Raw genomic sequence first — 23,581 nt, forward strand, 5'->3', positions numbered from 1 at the left:
CAGAAAGCTGGTCCTGGAAATTGAGGCCTTCTGATGGCTGGCTGCACCTGTCCTCAGTCAGGCTCCTAGGAAGACCTGTATTTCCTCCCTCCTTTCACTATTACTGTCCTCTCTCCAGGTCCTCTCACTGACTTCCCTTCTCCTAATGAGACCTGTCCTCTCATGCTACAGCCTTAAATTCCCTGAGACCACCTTGGAGGATGTGAGGGCTGCCAACCTGTGGTCACTCATGGCTGACCCTAGGGGAGGGATTCTATAAAAGTGGTATAGTGTGAGTGGTTCCTTTAGTCCCCATGGTCCTCTACTTGACTCTTGGCATGACCTGGAGTTCCTCCTGAGGTTGACCCCTGAGTCCCAGCGCCTCACCTCCTGAGATGCTCTAAAAGAAAATGTGTGGGGTGCATCATGTCCACATTCCCAAATTTGCCAGTGCGAGGTGTAGATGGGCAGGGCTGTGTTCTAGGTGCAGTCCCTTTATCCTCATTTTCAGTCACTAGTTTCCACTCTGTACTGAAGTGAGGCTTCTCCCAGTAGACCAAGGCTCTCACCTCCCTGAGACCTCTCCAGCAGAAAGAGAAGCACTTCAGCCAGAAAGCTTTCTCCTGGGTGTCATAGGGCTGACATCAGGGGTGGGCCTCCACAGTCTCCCCTGTTCTGGGCTGAGTGGTCCTCTTGCCCCTCCTTCTAGGACCTCATCCTCACTCCTAACAAGACCCGGACTGCACCCTCCACTCACCTGAGGCTGTGCTCCTCAGAACAAAGGCATTACTTTCTTAGAATTTCTTGATTGGAAGACAAGGTTAACCCGAGGTGTGCAAAGCTATTGGGGTCCTCTGAGGAGGAGAACATTCTAGGGCTCCACTCTCTTCTGGAGTCAGTGGTCCCCCAGTCTTAGATCAGGTTTCTTACCTTGACTTCCGGTAGCATATGGGAATCCACCCTCTGCAGTGGCTGAGTCAGCTGGCCTGTGGCCAAGGCTTTTGCCTTCTTGAGACAACAGAAGGGGAGGGGACAGAGCTACTCCCTGGCTACCCTTGCCTATTCCTCCGTGCTGTCCCCCTTGCTTTGGGGGGGGCACTCATCAGCACCCAGTGTCCTCACTGTAAATCTTATGAAGGCCTGTTAGGATCTCCTACTTGGGCAGAATTGGAGCTGCTGCTGCAAGACCAAGGTGCTCAGCTCCCTGAGAACCCTTCCACCCTGGCCCTGCAGGAAAGGAAGGCTCACCTCAGACAGACTGCTCTCCCCATAGCCACACAAGGCAAGCAGCAGGATATAGTTTGTGGGACCCCTAGTGTTCTAAAATCTTCCCCTTGATAACTGTCAGAGGCTGGGACTCTTCCATCCATTGACCTGAGGACACACCGCTTAAGCTAAGGCTTGTATGTCCCTGAGAATCAGGAAGGATAAATGAGGGCATATTGATCTTTTCAGGGTATCTGACATTGCATGTGTTCATGACCACCTTGTCCCTGAGTAGTTTTGTCTTCTTTCATACCATTCATTAATCCGCATTTTTTAAACTTTATTCCAAAACAGTTCTTTGGGACAGGTCCCTATGTATCCAATGAGACACATTTTTTGGAGTATTTAGAGGAAAATTGAATGAAAAGACATGATGTCTGGCTTAGCCTGGGAGACGTGGATATTGTGGGATGTCCACTAATCCAGACCGGGGGACTAGTCCCAGGAAGGTCACTTCATCAGTTTGTGAACTTGAGAAATTGGCAAGTTATCCATCCACAAATGGTGTCTGTTAAGTCTGATCCTGCTTGAATGCTGGAATGCGTGTACTACATGTAAAGCAGTGGCATACTGATGAAGAAGTATTGGTTTGTAATAAGTGGAAGGTATGATTACTATGAACCCCTCAAATACCACCTTCCCATCTGAGTTTATTTTTAATCCAGGAGAGAGCAGAGAATATGCAGTGAATTAGCACAAAAGAAACAAATATTCTTAAATGAGCTAAATAATTCAAAGTATTTATTTTTACTAAAAGGGAGTTTAAAATAAATAAGTAAAACCACAAGTTAAAGAAGGCAATGGCACCCCACTCCAGTACTCTTGCGTGGAAAATCCCATGGACAGAGGACCCTGGTGGGCTGCAGTCCATGGGGTCACTAGGAGTCGGACACAACTGAGTGACTTCATTTCTCTTTTCACTTTCATGCATTGGAGAAGGAAATGGCAACCCAATCCAGTGTTCTTGCCTGGAGAATCCCAGGGACGGGGGAGCCTGGTGGGCTGCCATCTCTGGGGTCACACAGATTCGGACATGACTGAAGCGACTCAGCAGCAGCAGCAAAGACTTTTTACTCTTTTCTCCATTTTCTTTTTGTTTCTCAATAGTTTCTGTGGTCTTCCTTCACATTAGCATGAAAATCACTCTTGCAGTGCTATGTTACCTACTTGCAGATCAGAAAGACAATATAGATGGCTCTTGAATTTATGTCTACCAAAACTGTACCTTTAAAACTTTTAAAACAGCAGTGAATATAACAGCAGTACCATTACCAAATTAATACTCTGAAGAAAAACAACCTTAGAAGTAAAAAAATTTTGAAAAAAAGAAATAATATGTAGAAGTTACTCGCGTGAAACAGAGAGAGAAATATGATCGAAATAAATGTGATCTACCCACTACTACCACGCACTTTTTAGAAGCTTGACTGCTCTTCAAGAAACATTCTCTTTTAATGTCATGTTATCTTGTTTGCATTGTGAACAGTATATTCAGTACTTTCAGTGTGTGTTACAAATACCCAAACTTTTAAAACATTAGAACAGCTAGAATCTATGATTTATAGAATTCATACATTTGAATTCTGAAGCACAATAAACCTTATCCAAAGTAAGAACATTTGAAAATACTAAACACCTCTTTCACCTCTTTAACTCTCTAATTTAAATCATCATTCATTAGGTATTTCTCATATGGATACAAGAAAACAGATGTATATTTTGTTAAACAAACTAGATCTAAACTTGCTTACCATTTAAAACTGTAAGAAGATATGGGTTTTGTTCCCTCCAGCCCTACTACTCTGCAGTATTTAGGAGTCTGACTGCTCTCTTCCAACACAAAGGGAACAAAGTGTCCTGCCCCCTCCCTAGATGTGGGAGGAGCTGCGGGACTTGGCCCTGGAAGGGGCACTGGCTTCAGCCATGGTTGGAGCCCTGGCCTCACCTCTCAGCCCTGCTCTCTCTGCCTGATCTCTCAGAGTCTCGTCATAGAGGTCTGGGAAGGAACTAGGGACCCTACCATGGAACTTGGCTAGACCCTCCAGTACCTTCATCTTACTGGTCTCAGCACAAGCTCTCGGACCCCACAGGAACTCATAGCGGGGAGGATCACTATTGGGCACCTGGCGGTAGTTCAGGTACTCCTTCTGCACCAGATCTTTGGTGATGAGCCTTCTGGGCTCCCCAAAGATCCAGTGCCTCCTCCCAGCATAGATCCCCAACATACTGAGGAATTCCCAGATCTCCTCCTCGGTGGCGCGGTTACCATTCATGAAGATGACCCCCAAGAGCACCATGAGGAGACCAGACTTGGGCAGCGCCCCCTCACCACTCGGACAATCGTTTCCCCCGAGGTTGAGCTTGCTGATGAGGGTGTAGATGTTCCTACTACGGTCGACTTCTTTCATCTCCAGGCCAAAGACCAGCTCCACGCGCTCACAGGCTGTACTGAGGATCTCAGGGAAGTGCTGCCTGTACTTCCTGCTGACAATTTTCATGGCATTCTGTGTGATGGGCTCTTTCTTGGTGTACTTCTCCAGCAGGATCTCCACCAGTATCTTGGCCTTCCTGGCCAGAGGATCTTTGCGAGTGCTCTGAGTGGCAGGGTCTGCCTGGGAGGCACCTGCACTTTCCTCCTCTAGGCCCTGGGCACCTTCATCAGATCCTGCACAGGAAGGCCCTGCATCAGGAGAGCTAGGGGCCATGGCTCCCTCAAGCTCCTGGCGATCGTCAGCAGCAGTGGAGCTCGGGAGATAACCCTGAGGGGCAGAAGAGGGGGAGGAGAGGCACTCCTCCTTTGGGGCTGCACGAGCACTCGCCTGGGCCTCCTGAGTGTTCCCCCGGACCTGGTGGCATTTCCCGTGGGCATGGGACTTGTTCTTGTGCCTCCGAGGCATGCTGACAGCAGGTCAGTGGCCGCAGGTGGGAGTTCAGGAAGGAAAGCAGGCAAGGAGGGCACCTGGAGGAGGGACAAGGACATGTTGTGAGAACCTTCAACGAGGAGAGTCCTCCCTGGCTTGAATGGAAGCCACCTCTGAGGGGTCCTCGAGGCCAGTGCTCTAGGACCCACAGGGCTCCTGTTCTGATCAGCCTGTCCCCTGAGACCGCTGAGTAACAAGGGAGAGTGAGCCCTGGGGTACATCAGACAGTCCTGATCTGGCGTTAGAAGGGGTGGGGCAATGGGGCCTGGCAGGAGAGGCAGGTCCTCTCAGCTGACATTCAGAGTCAGGATGAAAATTGGTGGGAGACACCCCCATATCCAATGCTCCCAATCCCGCACTCAGCCCGTTCCCTCTCCTATCTGAAATTGATGCTGCCACCTTCCCTGTCACCCCAGACGAGGAGAGGAGGGCATACTCAGCCCCCCACTGAAGGGTCCCATCACCTTCCTTCTGCTGTTCCGTGACTGTCCCTTCACAACCGGGCTGCAAGCTCCCCTCTCAGACCACCACCCCCCTTCCCGATGTTTGGCCGGAAGGAAGCGCTGACCAAAGGGGAGCGTCCTGAGGCACCCGTTTGTCAGGGAGGATGGTCCTCATCCTGACTCTTCCCGAACCCTGACATCCTCACTCTACTGACCAGCTGCCAGCCCCTCAGACCCAAGTCCCCTCTTCTCCGAGTGTTGCATGTCCTAATTCGCAGTGAGGGAGCTGCTCAGTCTTTAGATCGGTCTGGCAGCTGCCTGGATGATCCCCAGCCAAATCGCGGTGAGTGGGGGTTTACACATGGCTGCCATTCTAGTGTATGGAGACACTCATTCCCCCGAGGGTCCCTCCTTCTCTCCACAGGGCTCGTGGCTCTCCCTCTTCTGAGCAGAGCTGGGGTCCAGCAGTGCCTGACTGAGGCATTCTTTCCCGACAACCCCTAGTGGTTAGTGGATTGTCTTGGGGCCTAAGAGCTAGGCTGGATCCTCTGGTCTGAGTGCACGGCTAGGGTGGCCAGAGGCTGTGCGGCCCCCTCTTTTCAGAGGGAAAAGGGATTCGGGGTGCAGAGACGTGTCCCTGCACTCGTAACTCACGTCACATCCGATCTTGACACCCGATGACACTTGGGACTGCTCCCGCTGGCCACCGTCAATGGCAGCTCTCAGAGATAGCGGCACTGTAAAAGATGGCGTCGCTCCCCCAGTGTGCTTAAGAGGACGTCACTTCCTGTCCTGCGCATCTGGGCTCCAGGAGGGCAGCAGGGGTGGGACCTGGACAGGCGGGGTTCCGGGGGAGCTTCTCCCAGGATTGGCACGTGGACTTTGCCTTGACTCTTAAGGGGTCCTGGAACGTCCCTAGCTCACCCAGTGCCTCTCACTTGTCTCAGCACCCGCAGCAGGAAGAATTGGGAAACCCAAGCCTAACAGCCGTCCTGGAGCCCATGAGACCAACAAGAATGGCTCTCTGGGCTCCCTCTTCTGGAGTAAGCGATGCTCTGTCATTCTCCATGCCTTGCTTTAACCCCTGTAGATGCTGGACTACGTCGCATCTGCTGATCCGAAGACAAGGCCTCATATAGAAAATGTGAACCCCCGAGTCTCCTGGTATGAAGTGCACATTCGTCTCATCTCACCATTTCTACCCAAGGCTTCCTGGACATGGCTGCTACAGGTAAGATGAGCTGAGAGGGAAGGATGGGAGACTGTCTTCTGAGGTGTGGAACCCCTCACATCTCACTCAGAAACTGCATTTATATTGACTGCTGACAGGGCCTGGAAATCCTTCCCTTTCTGGTATAAGTCCACCCCTGTCCCCAGCCATGCTCATACCATTCCAGAAGAGTAAGTGAAGGGGCTCCTTAGCCTGACAGTTCTCACTGTGGGCTCTCAGTCGACTGCAGGGTCATTGCTCAAAAGTTCTGAGATGAAGTTCTGTCGTTTTGGACAATTTCTGTGATACTAACTTTTCTCTTTTAGTCCCTGGGTGATAGTCTATTACGGTGATCATTTCAAAAGGCCAGTTCTCATCCACTAGCATTCCCTGGTGACTCAAACAGTAAATAATCTGCCTGTGGTGCGGGAGACCTGGGTTCAGTCCGTGGGATGGGAAGACCCCCTGGAGGAGGGCATGGCAACCCACTCTAGTATTCTTGCCTGGAGTTTCCCCTTGGACAGAGGAGCCTGGTGGGCTACAGTCCATGGGGTCACAAGGAGTTGGACACAACTCAGTGACTAAGCACACACACAACAAGCTTTGTGCTGGTTATTTCATGATCTTGGCTGTACTGCCACATACAAGCCAAACTTTGGTGCCCCATGGTCCTGGCATGGGCCCTCGGAGGTGCTGCCTCAGATTCCTTCAGTGAAGCAGTGGAGATTCATGATGCCAGGGCAGAGTGGAAGAATCCAGGGCTCAAGTTTAAAGCCTCTTCCAGCTGATCCTGTTGTCTGCTTCCCTTGCAGGTTGCACATCTGTGCCAGTCTCTTTAACTACTCCCGCACCTGGGCACCCATAGGGTCAAGTTCAGTGGAGTCCATCAGGGATTATTTACTTTTACACATAGGGTCAAGTTCAGTGGCGACTGACTGTCCATCAGGGATTATTTACTTTTATGTTTTCACTTTTGTTAATAGTTTTCTTCATTCCTTCCATAAGATTTCCGTGGTTACTTCAGGGTACAAAAATCAGCAGACCATGTTTCATTGTGGTCTCAGCTACTCTGAATGTGGTACTAACTCTGTAAAGGAGTTACAGAAAATTGACAGTCTTACAATATCTGTTCATCGTGAATATACATAACATACTATTCTGTTTGAGCCTTCTTTTTCCTAAGACTCTCAGGAAATTCTTCTTGTTGCCTCCATGAATACTATATACTATTTTCTAAAGTTTCTTTGTAGGTAAATTTTTTCTATGGTTCCTTTTGTTTATGGTGTATTTTCTGTTACTTGGTGTAAGTGATTGTTGATTCTTCCAGACCAACTGGATGGTTTTTCTGTCGTGATCTTTTTTTCATTCCAGATTTTTGAAGTCTCTTATATGTTTGAATATTTCCTGTCCTGTTTTCTAAGAATTTTAATTCGAGAATCAAATTGTTACTGTGATCTTTTGCTTTTCATTATTTCTAACTTTTATTCATTTGGCATTGTTGTATGTAACTCTAGTGGCTATGTGTACTTCCCTAGATTTTTTTTCTAGTTTTTAAATTCATAGATTTTTTTAACAATTGTTTAAATTAGAAGATAATTAAATGGTTTGTCAGGTTCTCTTGTATGAAGCAGTGATCAGTATACATATATCCCCTCCCTCATGAACCTCCCTCCCACCCCCGACCTCACCTCTCGAGGTCTTCACAGAGCTGATCCTTGTGTCACCCAGCAACTTCCCCACATGCCTGTTGTCCACATGGTAGTGCACATTTGTCCATGCCACTCTCTCAATTCGTCTCACTGTCTGCTTCCCCCGATGTGTCCACACGCCCGTTCTCTAGGTCTGTGTCTCCATTCTTGCCCTGCAAATAGATTTGTAACTACCATTTTGTGGCCTTTCTTTCTCATTCACTTAATAGTATATTTTGCAGATAGAAGTTTTTAATATTAACAAGGTTCTGCTTATTATTTTCTTTCATTGACTGTGCTTTTGGTGTTGTGCCTAAAATCTCATTACCAAACTCAAGTTTTGCCCCCATGATATCTTCTAAATTTTTTTGCCTATTCCATATGGCACGTGAAATCCTAGTCCCTGTCTAGCAACCGAACCTCTTCCCCCAGCAGTGGAAGTGTTGAGTCTTAAACACTGGACTGCCAGGGATGTCCCTGCAATCTTTTTTTTACTTGTGAGTTTTTCATTTAGGTCTGTGATTCCTTTTCAGTTAATTATTTTGAAAGGTTTAGAGTTAGTATGTGGATTCATTTTTCTTAGATATGGATGTCTAGTTATCCCGGGACTGTAATTTTAAGACTGTCCTTTTCCATTGAATTGCCTTTGAACCTTTGTTAAAGGTCAGTTGAGTGTTCGGGGTGTCTGTTTCTAGATTTTCTGTTCTGTGCCATTGATCTGTCTAGTATTCTGTTAATAGCATACAGTCTTGAGTATTGTAGCTTAAAGTAAGTTTTGAAATCCAGTAATATCAATTGTCTGGCTTTGATCTTTAATATTGACTTCAGTGGGTGTTATGGATCATTTCATTTTTGACATAAAATTTAAATTGTTGGCTGCTATCTACAAGCTAACCTGCTGGAATTTTTAACAGAATTGTATTAAGTTGGAAATAAGTGACATCTCAACAATATAGCATCTTTCTATCTAACAACATGGCATGTCTATTTATTTAGATCTTCTTTAAATTTTTTCAGAGCAGTTTATGAGTTTTTCTCATGTAAATCTTATACATATTTTTTAAAGAATTATTTCTAATATATTTTGGTGATAATGTAATTGGTGTTAAGTTTTTAATTGCGAGTTCCATCTCTTTATTGGAAAAGAATTGACTCTTATGTATTAACCTTATTAATATGTTAATTATATAAGTTATATATTGATAATAACCTTATTAACTTATACTCCTGGCTTATTAATACCAGGTGTTTTCTTGTTGTTGATGATTATAATTCCATTTTTCTCTTCCAAATATCTGTATCTTTTGCTTCCTTCTCTTATCTCATTGCATTGGCTAGGCCTTTCAGTACAGTGTTGAATAGGCATGGTGAGAAGGGATATCCTCACCTTGTTCCTCACCTTAGTGTGACAGCATCTGTCTTCTCACTCTGAAGTATGATGTTTTACCCGCATTTCTTTTCAGATGTTGTATATGAAGCTGAGGAAATGCCTGTCTGTATCTAGTTTGCTGAGAATTTTTATGATGAATGGGTGTTGGATTTTATCAGATGATTTTCTCCCTTCATCTGTTGATCTGATCTTGTGATTATCTTCCTTAGACAGTTGATATTATGAATTATGATTACTGATTTTCTCTTTTTAATTTTTGAAAATTTATTTTATTGAAGGATAGCTGATTGACTGATTTTCAAATGTTGAACATCTGAAATGCATCCTACTTTGATATAGTATGTGATTCCTTCTATGGATTGTTAGGTTTCTTTTCTTATATTTTGTTGGGGATTGTGCTTCAATGTTCATGAGAGGTATTTGTGTGCAATTTTTTTCTCTTAATTTCTTCATGAGATTTTGATATTCGAGTGTAATACTCACCTCACAGAAAAGGAATTAGGAGGTGTTCCTTTTGCTTCTATTTTCTGGGAGAGATTGTAGAGAATTGTTATCATTTCTTCCTTAAATTTTTGATAGAATTCATCAGTGGAAACCTCTGGGTCTGTTACTGTCTTTATTAGCTCATTAGTTATAGATTAAATTTCTTTAATAGGTACAGACCTCTTCAGATTATCTATTTTTCTTTGTGAAAGTGGTGCTAAGTTATACCTTCAGCCAGTTTCTCAATTGAACCTTTCACTTATGTAGGCACAGAGTTGTTTGAAATATTCACTCATTATCCTTTCAATGTCCATGGAATCAGTAGTAATGGCCCCTCCTTCATTTCTGCTATTAGTAATTTAATTTGTGTTTTCTCTCTTTTTTCTTATTTAGCCTGGGGAGAATTTTATCTTCTTTTTGTTTTGTATCTGTAAAGAAACTTCTCTGGGTTTTGTTCTTTCTCTGCATTACCTTCCTTTTTTCAGTGTCACTGGTTTTCGCTTTGACTTATTCTTCCTCTGCTTTTTCTTTTCTTTCACAAGTTTACTAATATAGAAGCTTAAGTTATTAATTCTGGGGTTTTTTTTGTTATAGGTACTCAATGCTATGTAGACCTCTTTACTGATTTTGCTGTATCACACAACATCTGATAAGTTGTAATCTTGTTTTCATTTTGTAAAAATATTTTAAAATTTCTCATTAGAGTTTCTCTTTGGCCCATGTGTTATTAGATGTTTTTTGTTTAGTCTGCAAATAATATTTAATTTTCCCGCATGTCTGTTTGTTATCAATTTCTAGTTTATTTCTGTCACACATTTCTTATAATTGTGAGGTTTTTTTTTTTTTTTTTGGTCTTTGTTTTAAATAGACACTCTCAATAAAGGACGATGAGGGGCTTGTGTCAGATGTTGGCTGGAACAGATTCCTTTGGTAGCCTTGAAATTTCTTTAACAGGAATTCAGGGCTGGCCGAGATGTCCTAGAATGTGGCCTTAGGTTGCTGCTAGAAACCATGCTAGAGGTCAGTTAAGGTTCTTAAGGCAGATGTTCGGACAGAGTTGTTCATGCCAATAGTTTCTGCAGTTCTCTGTTCCTAACCTCAGCTTGCAGTTCCATGACACATTGCCCTTTTTATAGGTAATGTCTGCTTGAGATCCACAGAAGGGTGGGCATCGCCCACATTGTAAGGTCGTGGTGTGGTGAGGTAGGCCAAAAATCTAGAGAAGAATGCAGAGTCCCTCAGTTTTGGCCTCTGATGCAGTTCTGGTCCTGGAAACACACTCGGATTAAGAACGTGTAGGGAGGGAATTGGGCTCGAGGACTTAGAGAAGAAACTCACCCAATCAAGTCCCTGATTATTTATTCGGTCTTAATTTGAACATCATGCAGTCTTCTCGGTTAAACTTCTCGCCTCAAAATGGATAGAGCCATAGGGGAAATGAGAAAGACTGAGAGGAGAAAAGTCTTGGCCTCAGTGAGCGCCTTCACCATTTTGAATTCTGTCTACCAGGCCCAAAGACAGTGTCAACTGCCACCCAAGCATTCTTTGGGGATGCACAGCCTGGGCGTCCTGCTTGCAGCTCTTAATTGAGGGGAGCCATGACACAGTGAGCTGACCCAGATCTTGCCCTGTGGGTCATGGAAAGAGAACAAAGCAGAGAGTGATAGCAAGCAAGTGTTCATGGGAGAGAGAGAGTGAAAGTCAGGGGTCTCGAGCCAGCAGTTTGGGCAAGACCACTGGAGTTCACCATGGCAGCAATCCTAGTCACGGTACCAAATATGACACTGGTGAAAAGAGATTTCCTCAGTTCTTGCCCTTGCAAAGAAAGGGAAGGACTCTGGACTAGTGCACATCAGGGGACTTATCTGATAAAGGTCACTTTACCAGTCTTGTGAACTTGAGACAATTGCAAGTTATCCATCTATAAATGGAGTCTGCTAAATCCTATCCTGCATGAATGCTGGAATGCATGTTCTACATATAAAGCAGAGTCATACTGATTAAGAAACACTGGTCTTTAATTTAATGCAAGTTATGATTATTATGCACCTCCAAAATACTGCCTTCCTATCTGAGGTTATTTTTATCCAGTAGAGAACAGAGACTATGCAGTGCACTGGGACAATAGAAATAAATACTCTTAAATGAGCTAAATTAAGGCAAAGTATATTTTATTTTTACCAAAAAAAAAGGGTTAGAGGAAATAAGGCGAACTACAAATTAAAAGCTTTTTCCTTTATGTTTGTTTAATTGTTTTTTGGTTTCTCAATATTTTCTGTGGTCATATTTCACATTACCATGAAAATCTCTCTTTCAGCAACATATTACCTACTCCCAGATCATAAAGACATACAGATGGTTCATGAATTTCTTTTACATCTACCAAAACTGTAACTTTAAAAGCCTAAAACAGCAATAAATAAAACAGGAATATCATTACCAAACCAATATTCTGTAGAAAAGGAATCTGCTAGAACTAAAAATATTCGATAAAAATGAAATAGATAATATGCAGAAGTTACTAGTTTAAATCAGGAAGAAAATAGAGATCTAAACTTGGTTTGCTCGACCCCTACTAACCTGCACGATCTAGCAGCTTAACTACTCTTTGAGAAAATTCTATTCCATTGTCATCTCACCTTGTGTAGATGGTGAACAACATATTCAATACGTTCAATGTGTTTTACATATACCAAACCTGTGGCTTTCAAAACTTTAAAAGAACAAACCATGTGACTTATATGATTAATCCATTTGTATTCTGAAGCACAATAAACCTTATGAAAAGTAATTAACATTTGAAAATACTAAACTCCTCCCTCATCTCCTTAATCTAATTTAAATCAACTTTCACTAGATATTTCTCCTATGGATAAAGGAAAAAAGATACATATTTTTAAAAAATGAGTTGTACCTAAACTCGTTTTGTGTTCTTGCATTTGTTAGTAGTTTCCTTATATAAGGAAAATCGATAGTCTTAAAATGTGTCCTCATGAATACAAATAACATACTATTCTGTTTGAGATTTCTTTTTCCTAAGGCGCTCAGGAAATTCTTCTTGTTGCCTTCATGTAGACTGCATACATTTTTCTAAGGTTTCTTTGTAGCTACGTTTCCATATTGTTGCTTTTGTTTATGGTGTGTTTTCTATTACATGGTCTGAGTATTGTTGATTCTTCCAGACCAGTCTCTTGATTTTTGCTGTGTTGATCATTTTTATGCCAGCTTTCTGAAGGTAGTTATATGTGTCAATATTTTCTGTGCCTGTTTCCTAAGAATTTTAATTCGAGAATCAAATTCTTACCGTGATAGTTTGCTTTTCATTATTGCTGACTTTTATTCATTTTGCATTGGTGCATGTAACTCTGTACTGGCTTTGTGTTCTTATGATATTTTTTCTAGTTTTAAATTAGTAGACTTTTAAAAGATTGTTTTAATCGACAGATACCTGCTTTATAATGTTGTGTTGTTTCTGCTATACAACAGGATGAATCAGTGCTATGAATACATATTCCTCCTCCCTGATGAGACTTCCTACCAAGCCCTCATCTCACCCCTCTAGGCTGGCACACAGCACCAGGCTGAGCTCCCTGTAGTATATAGGAGTTTCCCGCCAGCTATCTTTTGTATACATGGGACTCTATATTTGTCAGTGCCATGCTCTCAGTTTGTCCTACCCATGCCTTCCCTTGCTGTGTCCACAGGTCCATTCTCCACATCCATGTCACTATTCCTGCCCTTCAGATAGGCTCATGAGTACCGTTCCTACTTTCCATGTATATGCGTTAATGTACATTACTTTTCTGTTTCTAACTTTCTTCGCTCTGTAAACAGGCTCTAGGTGCATCCATGTCACTACAAGTGACTTAAATTTGCTCCTTTTTATGGCTAATATTCCATTGTATGTGGCTACCACAACTTCACTATCCAGTCATCTGTCAGTTGAAGTCTACTTTGCTTCCATGCCCTGTCTATTAGAAGTAGTGCTGCAATGAACATTGGATACAGGTGTCTTTTCAATTCTTCTTTTCTCGGTGTATGTGCCCAGTGTTTCTATTGCTGGATCATAGGTAGTTTTAATCCTAGTTTTTAAAGGAACCTCCCTAGTGTTCTCCATAGTGGCTATATCAATTTCCATTCCCACCTTTTCTTTAAACTCTCCCCAGCATTTACTGCTTGTACAAATTTTGATGATGACCATTCTGACCTGTATGAGGCGACACCTCATTGTAATTTTGATCTTCATTTCGTTCATGATGAGCGATGTAGCTCCTCTTTTCAACTGTTTATGTGTTTGTTGCCCCTCTGTATTTCTTTTTTAAATGAACAGATTTAGGATTGGAGGAAATTCAGCAGATAGTATAGAGAGGTCCCATACAGCCACTCTCTTCCTCCACTTGGTATCTTCTATTATTAACATCTTCTAGTGGTTCAATGGATACAAGTTCAGTTTTTACAATTGACCAACTAATGTCAATATGTTTCATTTACTATTGTCCATTGTTTACAATACATTTTACTTTTGTGTTTTACAGTTCTTTAGTGTTTGACAGATGCATGATATTATCAACTCAGCCAACACGGTGTCGTGCAGAGGAGTGTGAATGCCCTATCGATCTCCCATGCTCCATCTGTTCATCCCTCAAAACCTCACTTGGAACCCCTGACAACTACTGAACGTTTTACTCTTTCTAAAGATTTGCATTTTCCAAAATGTAACATTGATGGAATCATGCAGTATGTAGGCTTTTTATTGTCTCTATATCTTTTTATGGTTTGAAATGTTTTCTTCCGGGACTGAATAGCATTCCATGAAGCTTACCATAATTCGTTTCCCCACTCATCTACTGAAGGTTATCTTTGGTGATTTCGGTTTTTGGCAGCTATGACTTATTCTGCTATTAAAATTTGGTTGAAGGTTTTTGGATGGGCTTAAGGTTTTGACTCTTTTGAGTAAATACCTTAACGTTCATTTGCTAGATCGTATGATAAGACTATATTTAGCTTTAAAGAATTTGCCAGACAGTTTCCAAAGTATCGGTATCACTGAATTCCCTTTAGCAATGAATTCACTTTCAGGTAGTTTGCCTGTTTCCTCTTCATTTATTTGGACTTCTGTGTTTTTGGCTTGTTCATTCATTTATGTAGTTTTTCTCTTCCTTTTTCATTATTATTATTATTTTAGTTATCGTGTTTGAGGTCTCCTTTCCCCAGGCTTCAAGGTTGAATTCTTTCTTCCTGTTTTGTTTCTGCTGTCTAAGATTGGTCCAGCGGTTTGTGTAAATACTAATAGGGTGAGATTTGTGCTGAGTGTTTGTTTGTTTGTTTGTTTTTTCCTCTGATGGAAAAGGCTGATTAAGGTGGTAATTCTGTTTGCTGATGATTGGGTTTGTATTTTCCTTTTCTTTGTGGTTTAGATGAGGCATCCTGCACAAGGTGCTATCAGTGGTTTGGTGATGCTGGGTCTTGTATTCCAGTGGTTTCCTTTGTGTCAGTTCTCACTATTTGATATCCTAGGGTTAGTTTTCTGGTAGTCTAGGATCTTGGAGCCAGTGGACCCACTCTAAAGGCTCAGGGCTTGACCTTGAGTTTTGTGTGGGTCTATATATTTTTCTGCTGGTAATGTACTCCTGTCTACTCTCAGCTGGTATTCTGCATGCACTTCTGTGTCTGAAGGTGTATTCCTGAGGTATCCATGGATAAAGATGTATTCCACAACCACCAACTCCTCTTGCCATCTTGTTCCTCGTGGGCAAGATTCATGAGAGTCCCTTGGAGTGCAGGGAGATCTAACCAGTCAATTCTAAAGGATATCTGTCCTGAATATGCATTGGAAGGACTGATGCTGAAGCTGAAGGTCCAGTACTTTGGCGACCTGATGTGAAGAACTGACTCATTGGAAAAGACCCCATGCTGGGAAAGATTGAAGGCAGGAAGAGAAGGGAAGGGCAGAGGATGAACTGGTTGGGCGGCATCACCTACTCAATGGACATGAGTTTGAGCAAGCTCTGGAAATTGGAGATGGACAGGGAAGCCTGGCATGCTGCAGTCCATGGGGTTGCAAAGAGTCAGACACGACCAAGAGACTGAACAGAAGAGATGAGTCATCAAAGTATTCTTGTCATTGCTATATTTTCTGGATGAGTTGAAGCCTTCCCTTGCTGCAAGGCTGATTCCCTTACAGTGGCAAAGAACGTGTGAGAAAATGTGTTCTCTGCTTGGCTTATCAAGTGTGATCCAGGCATGCATTTCCCTGGGCAAATTATATAAGCTTTAACCAAAACCTTGCAGGCTTCTTGAAATTATCGTTGTCCCTATGACCCACAAACATCAGGGAGGATTGACAGAAACAACCAAAACTGCACTCTAGCAATGTAAGAATTAGGAACTTGGAGCTTAATGAATTAAAAATATGATATTTTTCCTGATTTTTGAAAGATTACTGTCTTTAAAATCTTTCATTTTCTAGATATAAGGAAATTTTTTAAACAGCAATTTGATAAATTGTACCTTTGTCATTAGAATTGAAACATTAATTTTTCTCTCCGTACTATATCACTCCAGAAATTAGAAACTCTCAGTGTTCTCATTTTCTTAGGAAAATAGTTATTTTTCAAAAGCTCAGCAAGAATCTGTTCTTATATCGGGACAAGTGGAAGCATTTATTACACTACCAAGACTTTGATTGGAATGTCATATTTGACAGACACAGGTAGACTTGGACAACACCAGATAACTTGAGGAAACTAAGGTTAACCATCAGTTCAGTTCAGTTCAGTTGCTCAGTTGTGTCCAACTCTTTGTGACCACATCAATTGCAGCACGCCAGACCTCCCTGTCCATCATCACCTCCCAGAGTTCACTGAAACTCAGGTCCATCGAGTCGGTGATGCTATCCAGCCAACTCATCCTCTGTCGTCCCCTTCTCCTGCCCCCAGTTCCTCCCAGCATCAGAGTCTTTTCCAATGAGTCAACTCTTCACATGAGGTGGCCAAAGTATTGGAGTTTCAGCTTTAGCATCAGTCCTTCCAAGAACACCCAGGAAGGATCTCCTTTAGAATGGACTGGTTGGATCTCCTTGCAGTCCAAGGGACTCTCAAGAGTCTTCTCCAACACCACAGTTCAAAAGCATCAGTTCTTCGGCACTCAGCTTTCTTCACATTCCAACTCACACATCCATACATGACCACTGGAAAAATGATAGCCTTGACTAGATGGACCTTTGTTGGCAAAGTAATATCTCTGGTTTTGAATATGCTATCTAGATTGGTGATAACTTTCCTTCCAGGGAGTAAGCATCTTTTAATTGCATGGCTGCAATCACCATCTGCAGTGATTTTGGAGCCCCAAAAAATAAAGTCTAACACTGTTTCCACTATTTCCCCATCTATTTCCAATGAAGTGATGGGACCAGCTGCCATGATCTTAGTTTTGTGAATGTTGAGCTTTAAACCAGCTTTTTCACTCTCCTCTTTCACTTTCATCAAGAAGCTTCATCAAGAAGCTTTTTAGCTCCTCTTCGCTTTCTGCCATTAAGGGTGGCGTCATCTGCATATCTTAGGTTATTGATATTTCTCCCGGCAACCTTGATTCCATTTTGTGCTTCTTCCAGCCCAGCATTTCTCATGATGTACTCTCCATATAAGTTAAATGAGCAGGGTGACAATATACAGCCTTGATGTACTTCTTTTCCTATTTGGAACCACTCTGTTGTTCCATGACCAGTTCTAACTATTGCTTCCTGACCTGCATATAGGTTTCTCAAGAGGCAGATCAGGTGGTCTGGTATTCCCATCTCTTTCAGAATTTTCCACAGTTTATTATGATCCACACAGTCAAAGGCTTTGGGATAGTCAATAAAGCAGAAATAGATGTTTTTCTGGAACTCTCTTACCTTTTCCATGGAGTGATTAAAAACTTTTGGAAAAACAGCCTGGGACCTTGCTGACAGAATTCCCATCAGCCTTACCAGGTGAGTAAGGAAGATCACTTCTGGGAGGCACGGGAACTTTCAAATGTTTTGGAGACTTCAGGAAGCGAGGAATTCATCCAGATCTCTAGGTTTGACAACAAGTCTTTGCTGTGGCTTCCTAACTTCAACAGGCTGTTAAAATTTCCTTCTGGAGGCTCCTTATGAACTGTTCCAGCAAAGTGGATTTAAAAGCACCTATATGGCAAATCATTATTCCTACTGTACTTAGATAAATAATCGGGCCAAGTTAATTGAATGTAGACTTCCTTGGCAAACAAATTAACTCTCAGTTTTCCTGTCTTCAGTAGAAATGAGGGAGATGATAGAAAAAAATGGTTCAATAGAAAGTGTACTACACATGTGTGGGTATTAGGTTCTAGTGGTATTACGTTTCCTTGAAGTATTATTATTTACCTGCGAGCTGGGTTGGATCCTGAATTTTTCTAGTGTCCACCCGTATCTACCTACAAATTTCTTACTAAAAATCCCAATTTCTCCCATCCATTTGATGTGTCTGTGGGGAGACAGTGAGCTCCGAGCGATACACCTCTGTCATCTTGATCCGCTCACTCTCCCATTCTTTTGACTTGAATCACTGAGAACTAGCATTGCTATTTTCCTGAAGTCTTGCAACGTGAAGCTAGATGACTTGATGCAATGATCAGAGAAATTGTTATGACAGCTCACGTTCAAATAGACTTCATGCCTGTTGCTGTACGAGCCACTTAGAAAGTGAACCTGATCACCCAGAGATATTACTAACTGTGATAGAGACATTTCAAACTGCAATAGTTGTTTTGATCCTGACACCTAGAAATCTTGACTGACTACACCCTGGGCTCAGCAACTGGTTTATAACCAGCTCCAAACATTAACATCTGCTTTTCTTTGGTTTGTATAGAAATGTCTCTTATTAATAACTACCTGATACTGCTTGTACCCTAGACCTAGCATTGGGAGTGCACTTGCATCACCACCTATTGAAATGCGATATCACTCTTTTTTTAAAATTTTAAAATCTTTACTTCTTACATGTATTCCCAAACATGAACCTCCCTCCCACCTCCCTCCCCATAACATCTCTCTGGGTCATCCCCATGCACCAGCCCCAAGCATGCTGCATCCTGCGTCAGACATAGACTGGCGATTCAATTCTTACATGATAGTATGCATGTTAGAATGCCATTCTCCCAAATCATCCCACCCTCTCCCTCTCCCTCTGAGTCCAAAAGTCCGTTATACACATCTGTGTCTCTTTCCCTGTCTTGCATACAGGGTCGTCATTGCCATCTTCCTAAATTCCATATATATGTGTTAGTATACTGTATTGGTGTTTTTCTTTCTGGCTTACTTCACTCTGTATAATCGGCTCCAGTTTCATCCATCTCATCAGAACTGATTCAAATGAATTCTTTTTTACGGCTGAGTAATACTCCATTGTGTATATGTACCACAGCTTTCTTATCCATTCATCTGCTGATGGACATCTAGGTTGTTTCCATGTCCTGGCTATTATAAACAGTGCTGCGATGAACATTGGGGTACATGTGTCTCTTTCAATTCTGGTTTCCTCGGTGTGTATGCCCAGCAGTGGGATTGCTGGGTCATAAGGTAGTTCTATTTGCAATTTTTTAAGGAATCTCCACACTGTTCTCCATAGTGGCTGTACTAGTTTGCATTCCCACCAACAGTGTAGGAGGGTTCCCTTTTCTCCACACCCTCTCCAGCATTTATTGCTTGTAGATTTTTCAAGACAGTATGGTACTGGCACAAAGACAGACATATAGATCAATGGAACAAAATAGAAAGCCCAGAGATAAATCCACACACATATGGACACCTTATCTTTGACAAAGGAGGCAAGAATATACAATGGAGTAAAGACAATCTCTTTAACAAGTGGTGCTGGGAAAACTGGTCAACCACTTGTAAAAGAATGAAACTAGATCACTTCCTAACACCGCACACAAAAATAAACTCAAAATGGATTAAAGATCTAAATGTAAGATCAGAAACTATAAAACTCCTAGAGGAGAACATAGGCAAAACACTCTCAGACATAAATCACAGCAGGATCCTCTATGATCCACCTCCCAGAATTCTGGAAATAAAAGCAAAAATAAACAAATGGGATCTAATTAAAATTAAAAGCTTCTGCACAACAAAGGAAAATATAAGCAAGGTGAAAAGACAGCCTTCTGAATGGGAAAAAATAATAGCAAATAAAGTAACTGACAAACACTAATCTCAAAGATATACAAGCAACTTATGCAGCTCAATTCCAGAAAAATAAACGACCCAATCAAAAAATGGGCCAAAGAACTAAATAGACATTTCTCCAAAGAAGACATACGGATGGCTAACAAACACATGAAAAGATGCTCAACATCACTCATTATTAGAGAAATGCAAATCAAAACCACAATGAGGTACCACTTCACACCAGTCAGAATGTCTGCGATCCAAAAATCTACAAGCACTAAATGCGATACCACTCTTTAAATGAACTGACTTATTCTCAGAATTATGCAACTGCTGCCATGAAATGGAGGACTCCACTAGTCCATTCTCTCTCTCCACAGTAACCAGATCAGCTTTTACCACGTGAGACTTGCACGCAAGTTTCAGAAGAGGGACCTGTCAAGCCTTAGGACACTCTGCCCCCAAATATACCACAGTATCATATTGATTATTTTGAATTCAAGTTACTTAAACAGCCAACAGAGGAGGGACATTCCACCGCCCCGATTTCTGCCTCCCTGAGAGCAAGAAATACATCTCATGTGAAGGATGTACTGCCTACATCTGGAGGCAGAGGGAAACCCTTCCAACCAGAAATAGGCAGTTCAAGCAGAGAAGCCTGTATACACAAACCTTGTTAAGTCTTTAATTTACTACCCTGTGTACACATTCTGTTTAGATTCCTTACTAGGTGAGTACCTTACACCTAAGTGGATTTGTCCTGTCAATTCCTCACAAATTGTTGTGTTCTCTCTTAAATAAAGAAGCTGCCTGCTTTGCCCACTTCTTAGGTCCCATTTCTATGACACTTCTTGTGCACATGAATTGCAATTTGTCTCTTTGTCTGCTGTTACCCTGTCTTGTGTCAAGTTTACTAGTAGTCTAACTATAATAATTCAAAAGGGATACAGGGAGGAATGTCTTTCTTCCCCACACCTCAAGGGAGTTCAGCCTTACATCTCAGAAACTCCCTGGAGATGATGTGCATAGAATACCAGTCTGTGCACGGGAATCTCCTGCATTGAGATAAGAGCAGAGACACCTTAGATTTCTGTCTGTTAGGGGCCAAATTGTGGACGCTCCACAAATGCATATTGAAGGCATAACTCGGAGTACTTCAGAATGCAACTGTAGTTAGAAATAAGGTCTTTAAAGAGATGGTTGACTTAAAATGAAGTCATTAGTGTGGGCCATAACCCAGTGTGACTATCAGAAGAATTGAGACACAAAAGGAGGCACCAGGGATATATGCACTCAAAAGGAATGCCAGTGAAGAGGGTAGCCACCTGGCAGCCAAGGGGAGAGGCCTCAGGGTAAACCAGCCCTCACCTTGGACTTGCAGACTCTAGAACTCTGGGAAAATAAATTTCCATTGTTTCAGCCACCCGTTCTGTGGGGTTTTGTTGTGGAGAGCCTAACAGATCGGTACGTTACCCCAGGTAGAGATTTCTTCCTGGATAGTCTTTTTACTTTCCTGTCATTCCTAAAGGCTATCTCAAGATCTTGCTTATGTGATTGCAGCTGCTTCTTTCTAAAGTTGTATGGAGTTAGGCTAGGTATTGATAATAACCTCACTAGAACTAGCATAGAGCCTTTCGAAGAGCAGGTGCTCAAAAAATAAATGAAGACAGTAAGAGGTCTAACTTGGTAAGGTTTAATACCTCCTGAATTTTTCAAGAAGGATATCAAGGTATAAATTATTTAGTTTTACAAAACAGAAGACCAAAAAGATGGAGAACAATCAAGGTTGATCATGTTTTGAAACTTTTTTCATTTTATTTTTTCATTCCATTGTCCCAGCAGTTTTATTGTGGGATTGCTTCCCATTTCAGCAAAAGTCCCTATTTTGATGTCACATTTTCTTATCTGGATGATCTTTTAAAAGTCTTCGTCTTTGGTAGGGGTGGGAGAAGCTGCTGGACATGGCAGTGGATCATGCCTGGAAGGGACAGTGGTGCCAGGCCTGGCTGGAACTGTGGCCCGAGCTGTCTCCTCCTCATCTCGCAAAGCTTCTTCATATTGTGATGAGAAGGCACTGGGGACCTTATCATTGACTTTTGCCAAAAATTCCAAGACTTTCATTTTGCTGGTTTCAGCATGGGCTCCTGGGCCCCACAGGAACTCGTAACGTGGAGGATCGCTTTGGGCAACCTGGCGGTACTCCAGGTACTTCATCGTCACTAAGTCTCTGGTGATGAGCTTCCTGGGCTCTCCGTAGATGATAGGTTTTCTCCAAGCATATACTTGCATCATATTCAAGAATTCCAGATGTCTTCCTCCGTGGCACAGTCGCCCTTCACGAAGATCACACCCAGAACTGTCATCAAGAGACCGGTCTTAGCTAAGCCCCTACCATCCCACACCCTCCCATAGCTGGGCAGGTTCAGTTTGCTGACGAGGTCATAGGAGTGGATGGTTGAGTCAACTTCCTTCAAGTCAACTGCAAAGACAGCCTCGATGTGTTCAGAGGCTCTCTTGAGAATCTCGGCAAATCGGTGATGGTATCTTGGGTGGATAATCTGCAGCATGTCTTCCTCATGATGGGCTGCTTCATTTTATACTTACACAGAAGGAACTGCTCCAACAAACTTGTTATGCTGTTCAGAGTATCACGGTAGGTGTTTTCGGTAGAAGATGAGGAACGTGAATCTTCCTCATCTTGACTGGTATCTTCTTCATCAGATGTTGGGTCAGCAGTAGTTGAAAAAGTGCTGGTAGTAGATGGGGCTTCCAAAGACCCCTGGGAAGTGCTGTTTGACCCAGTAGCTGATGAGCTCTATGACTTTTCTTCTAAAAGAGAAGAGGTAGAGGGAAGCTCTTCCATTACTGCAGTGGGCTGCACTCCCTTGTGACTCTGGGGCTCACATCGGGCCTGGTGGCATTTCTCCCGGATGCAGAGCTTATGAGACTGACCCTGAAGCATGATGACTGCTCTGGGGGACAATGATTAGAAGTGTGAGTAGGAAGGCAGATGATAAGGGCCTACAGGATTTCGACGGTTGAGTGTGCAGCTGCAGCAGGGGAATACCACTTTGGTTATCAAGAAGGCTACATTTGTGGTTTTCTTGAGGGCACTGTTCTGAAAACCCCCAGGGTTCCTATTCTCTTAATCAGCCTGTCCTTTGGGAAACATATTGAAGGAAATTAGAGTGAACTTTAGGCTGCATCCTGCTACCCCTGCCTCAGGCATGCTGGGGTGACAGAAGGGGCTGGTAGTCTCCTACACAGAGGCATCTGTTATTTCACATTCAAGACCACCAACCCAACTAGTGGCCAGTCCTAGGACCTATTCCCTCTGCTGTTCTGTAGTTGGCATCACAAAGCTCCCTGGGATTTCTGAAAAGTGAAGAGGTCCTCACCGCATCACCTCAGTCAGTAGTTTTCACGCAGTACTGAGTGAGCACTGGGAAGTTTTCTGTCCCTGCTACTGAAGTCCTCAACACAAATTAAGAGTGCTTCTTTTGGTTCCCCATAGGGCCTGGTGTCCCCACCCCTTTCTTGGGATGGTATCTGCACCTTCATACTAAGGGTTTCACCTCCAACACACCTGATACAAATAAATGTTGGTGGAACTTCAGCTTGATAGCTCTGCCTTGGTTCTTCAAGGACTATAAGGACCAGGGCTGAATTCATTATCACCTCTTTTTAATTGTAGATGATTCCCTCAGTCCTTGCTTTGACCTCTGTTGTGGCCTAAAATTCTACCCTCCCTTCCCCTTAGGTCCACCCCTTCTACTACTATACTTTCTTATAGTAGGGCAAGCATCTCCATGAGACCCCTAGGAGAAAGTAAGATTCTCCTCATGTGTCCATACCTGTCCCTGGTCTTCTGAGGCGCAGAGGATGAATCATACGGTGATGGGCTGTGTGGTTCCCTTCGTCTTCAGGGTATTCAGTTGGTTTCTGGAAAACCTGGAAATAATCCCACTGCTGGCCCTAGGCTATACCCCTTGGACCATGTCCCAGTCCCACTTGTGACATCATAGAA

At 42.8% G+C, this 23,581-nt stretch overlaps 1 protein-coding gene and 1 pseudogene across 1 annotated transcript; both read right to left on the bottom strand.

Moving 5' to 3' along the window:
• Positions 1 to 3,113: 3,113 nt before the first annotated feature.
• LOC114111603 (melanoma-associated antigen B4-like) lies at positions 3,114 to 4,142 on the bottom strand. The gene has a single exon (XM_027963431.2). The coding sequence runs from the start codon at positions 4,140 to 4,142 to the stop codon at positions 3,114 to 3,116; it is 1,029 nt and encodes a 342-aa protein (XP_027819232.2).
• A 17,329-nt stretch (positions 4,143 to 21,471) lies between these two features.
• On the bottom strand, positions 21,472 to 22,516 carry LOC114111453 (melanoma-associated antigen B5-like; annotated as a pseudogene).
• Positions 22,517 to 23,581: the final 1,065 nt, after the last annotated feature.

Source organism: Ovis aries, chromosome X (assembly GCF_016772045.2).
Source record: "Ovis aries strain OAR_USU_Benz2616 breed Rambouillet chromosome X, ARS-UI_Ramb_v3.0, whole genome shotgun sequence".
Lineage (NCBI taxonomy): Eukaryota > Metazoa > Chordata > Mammalia > Artiodactyla > Bovidae > Ovis > Ovis aries.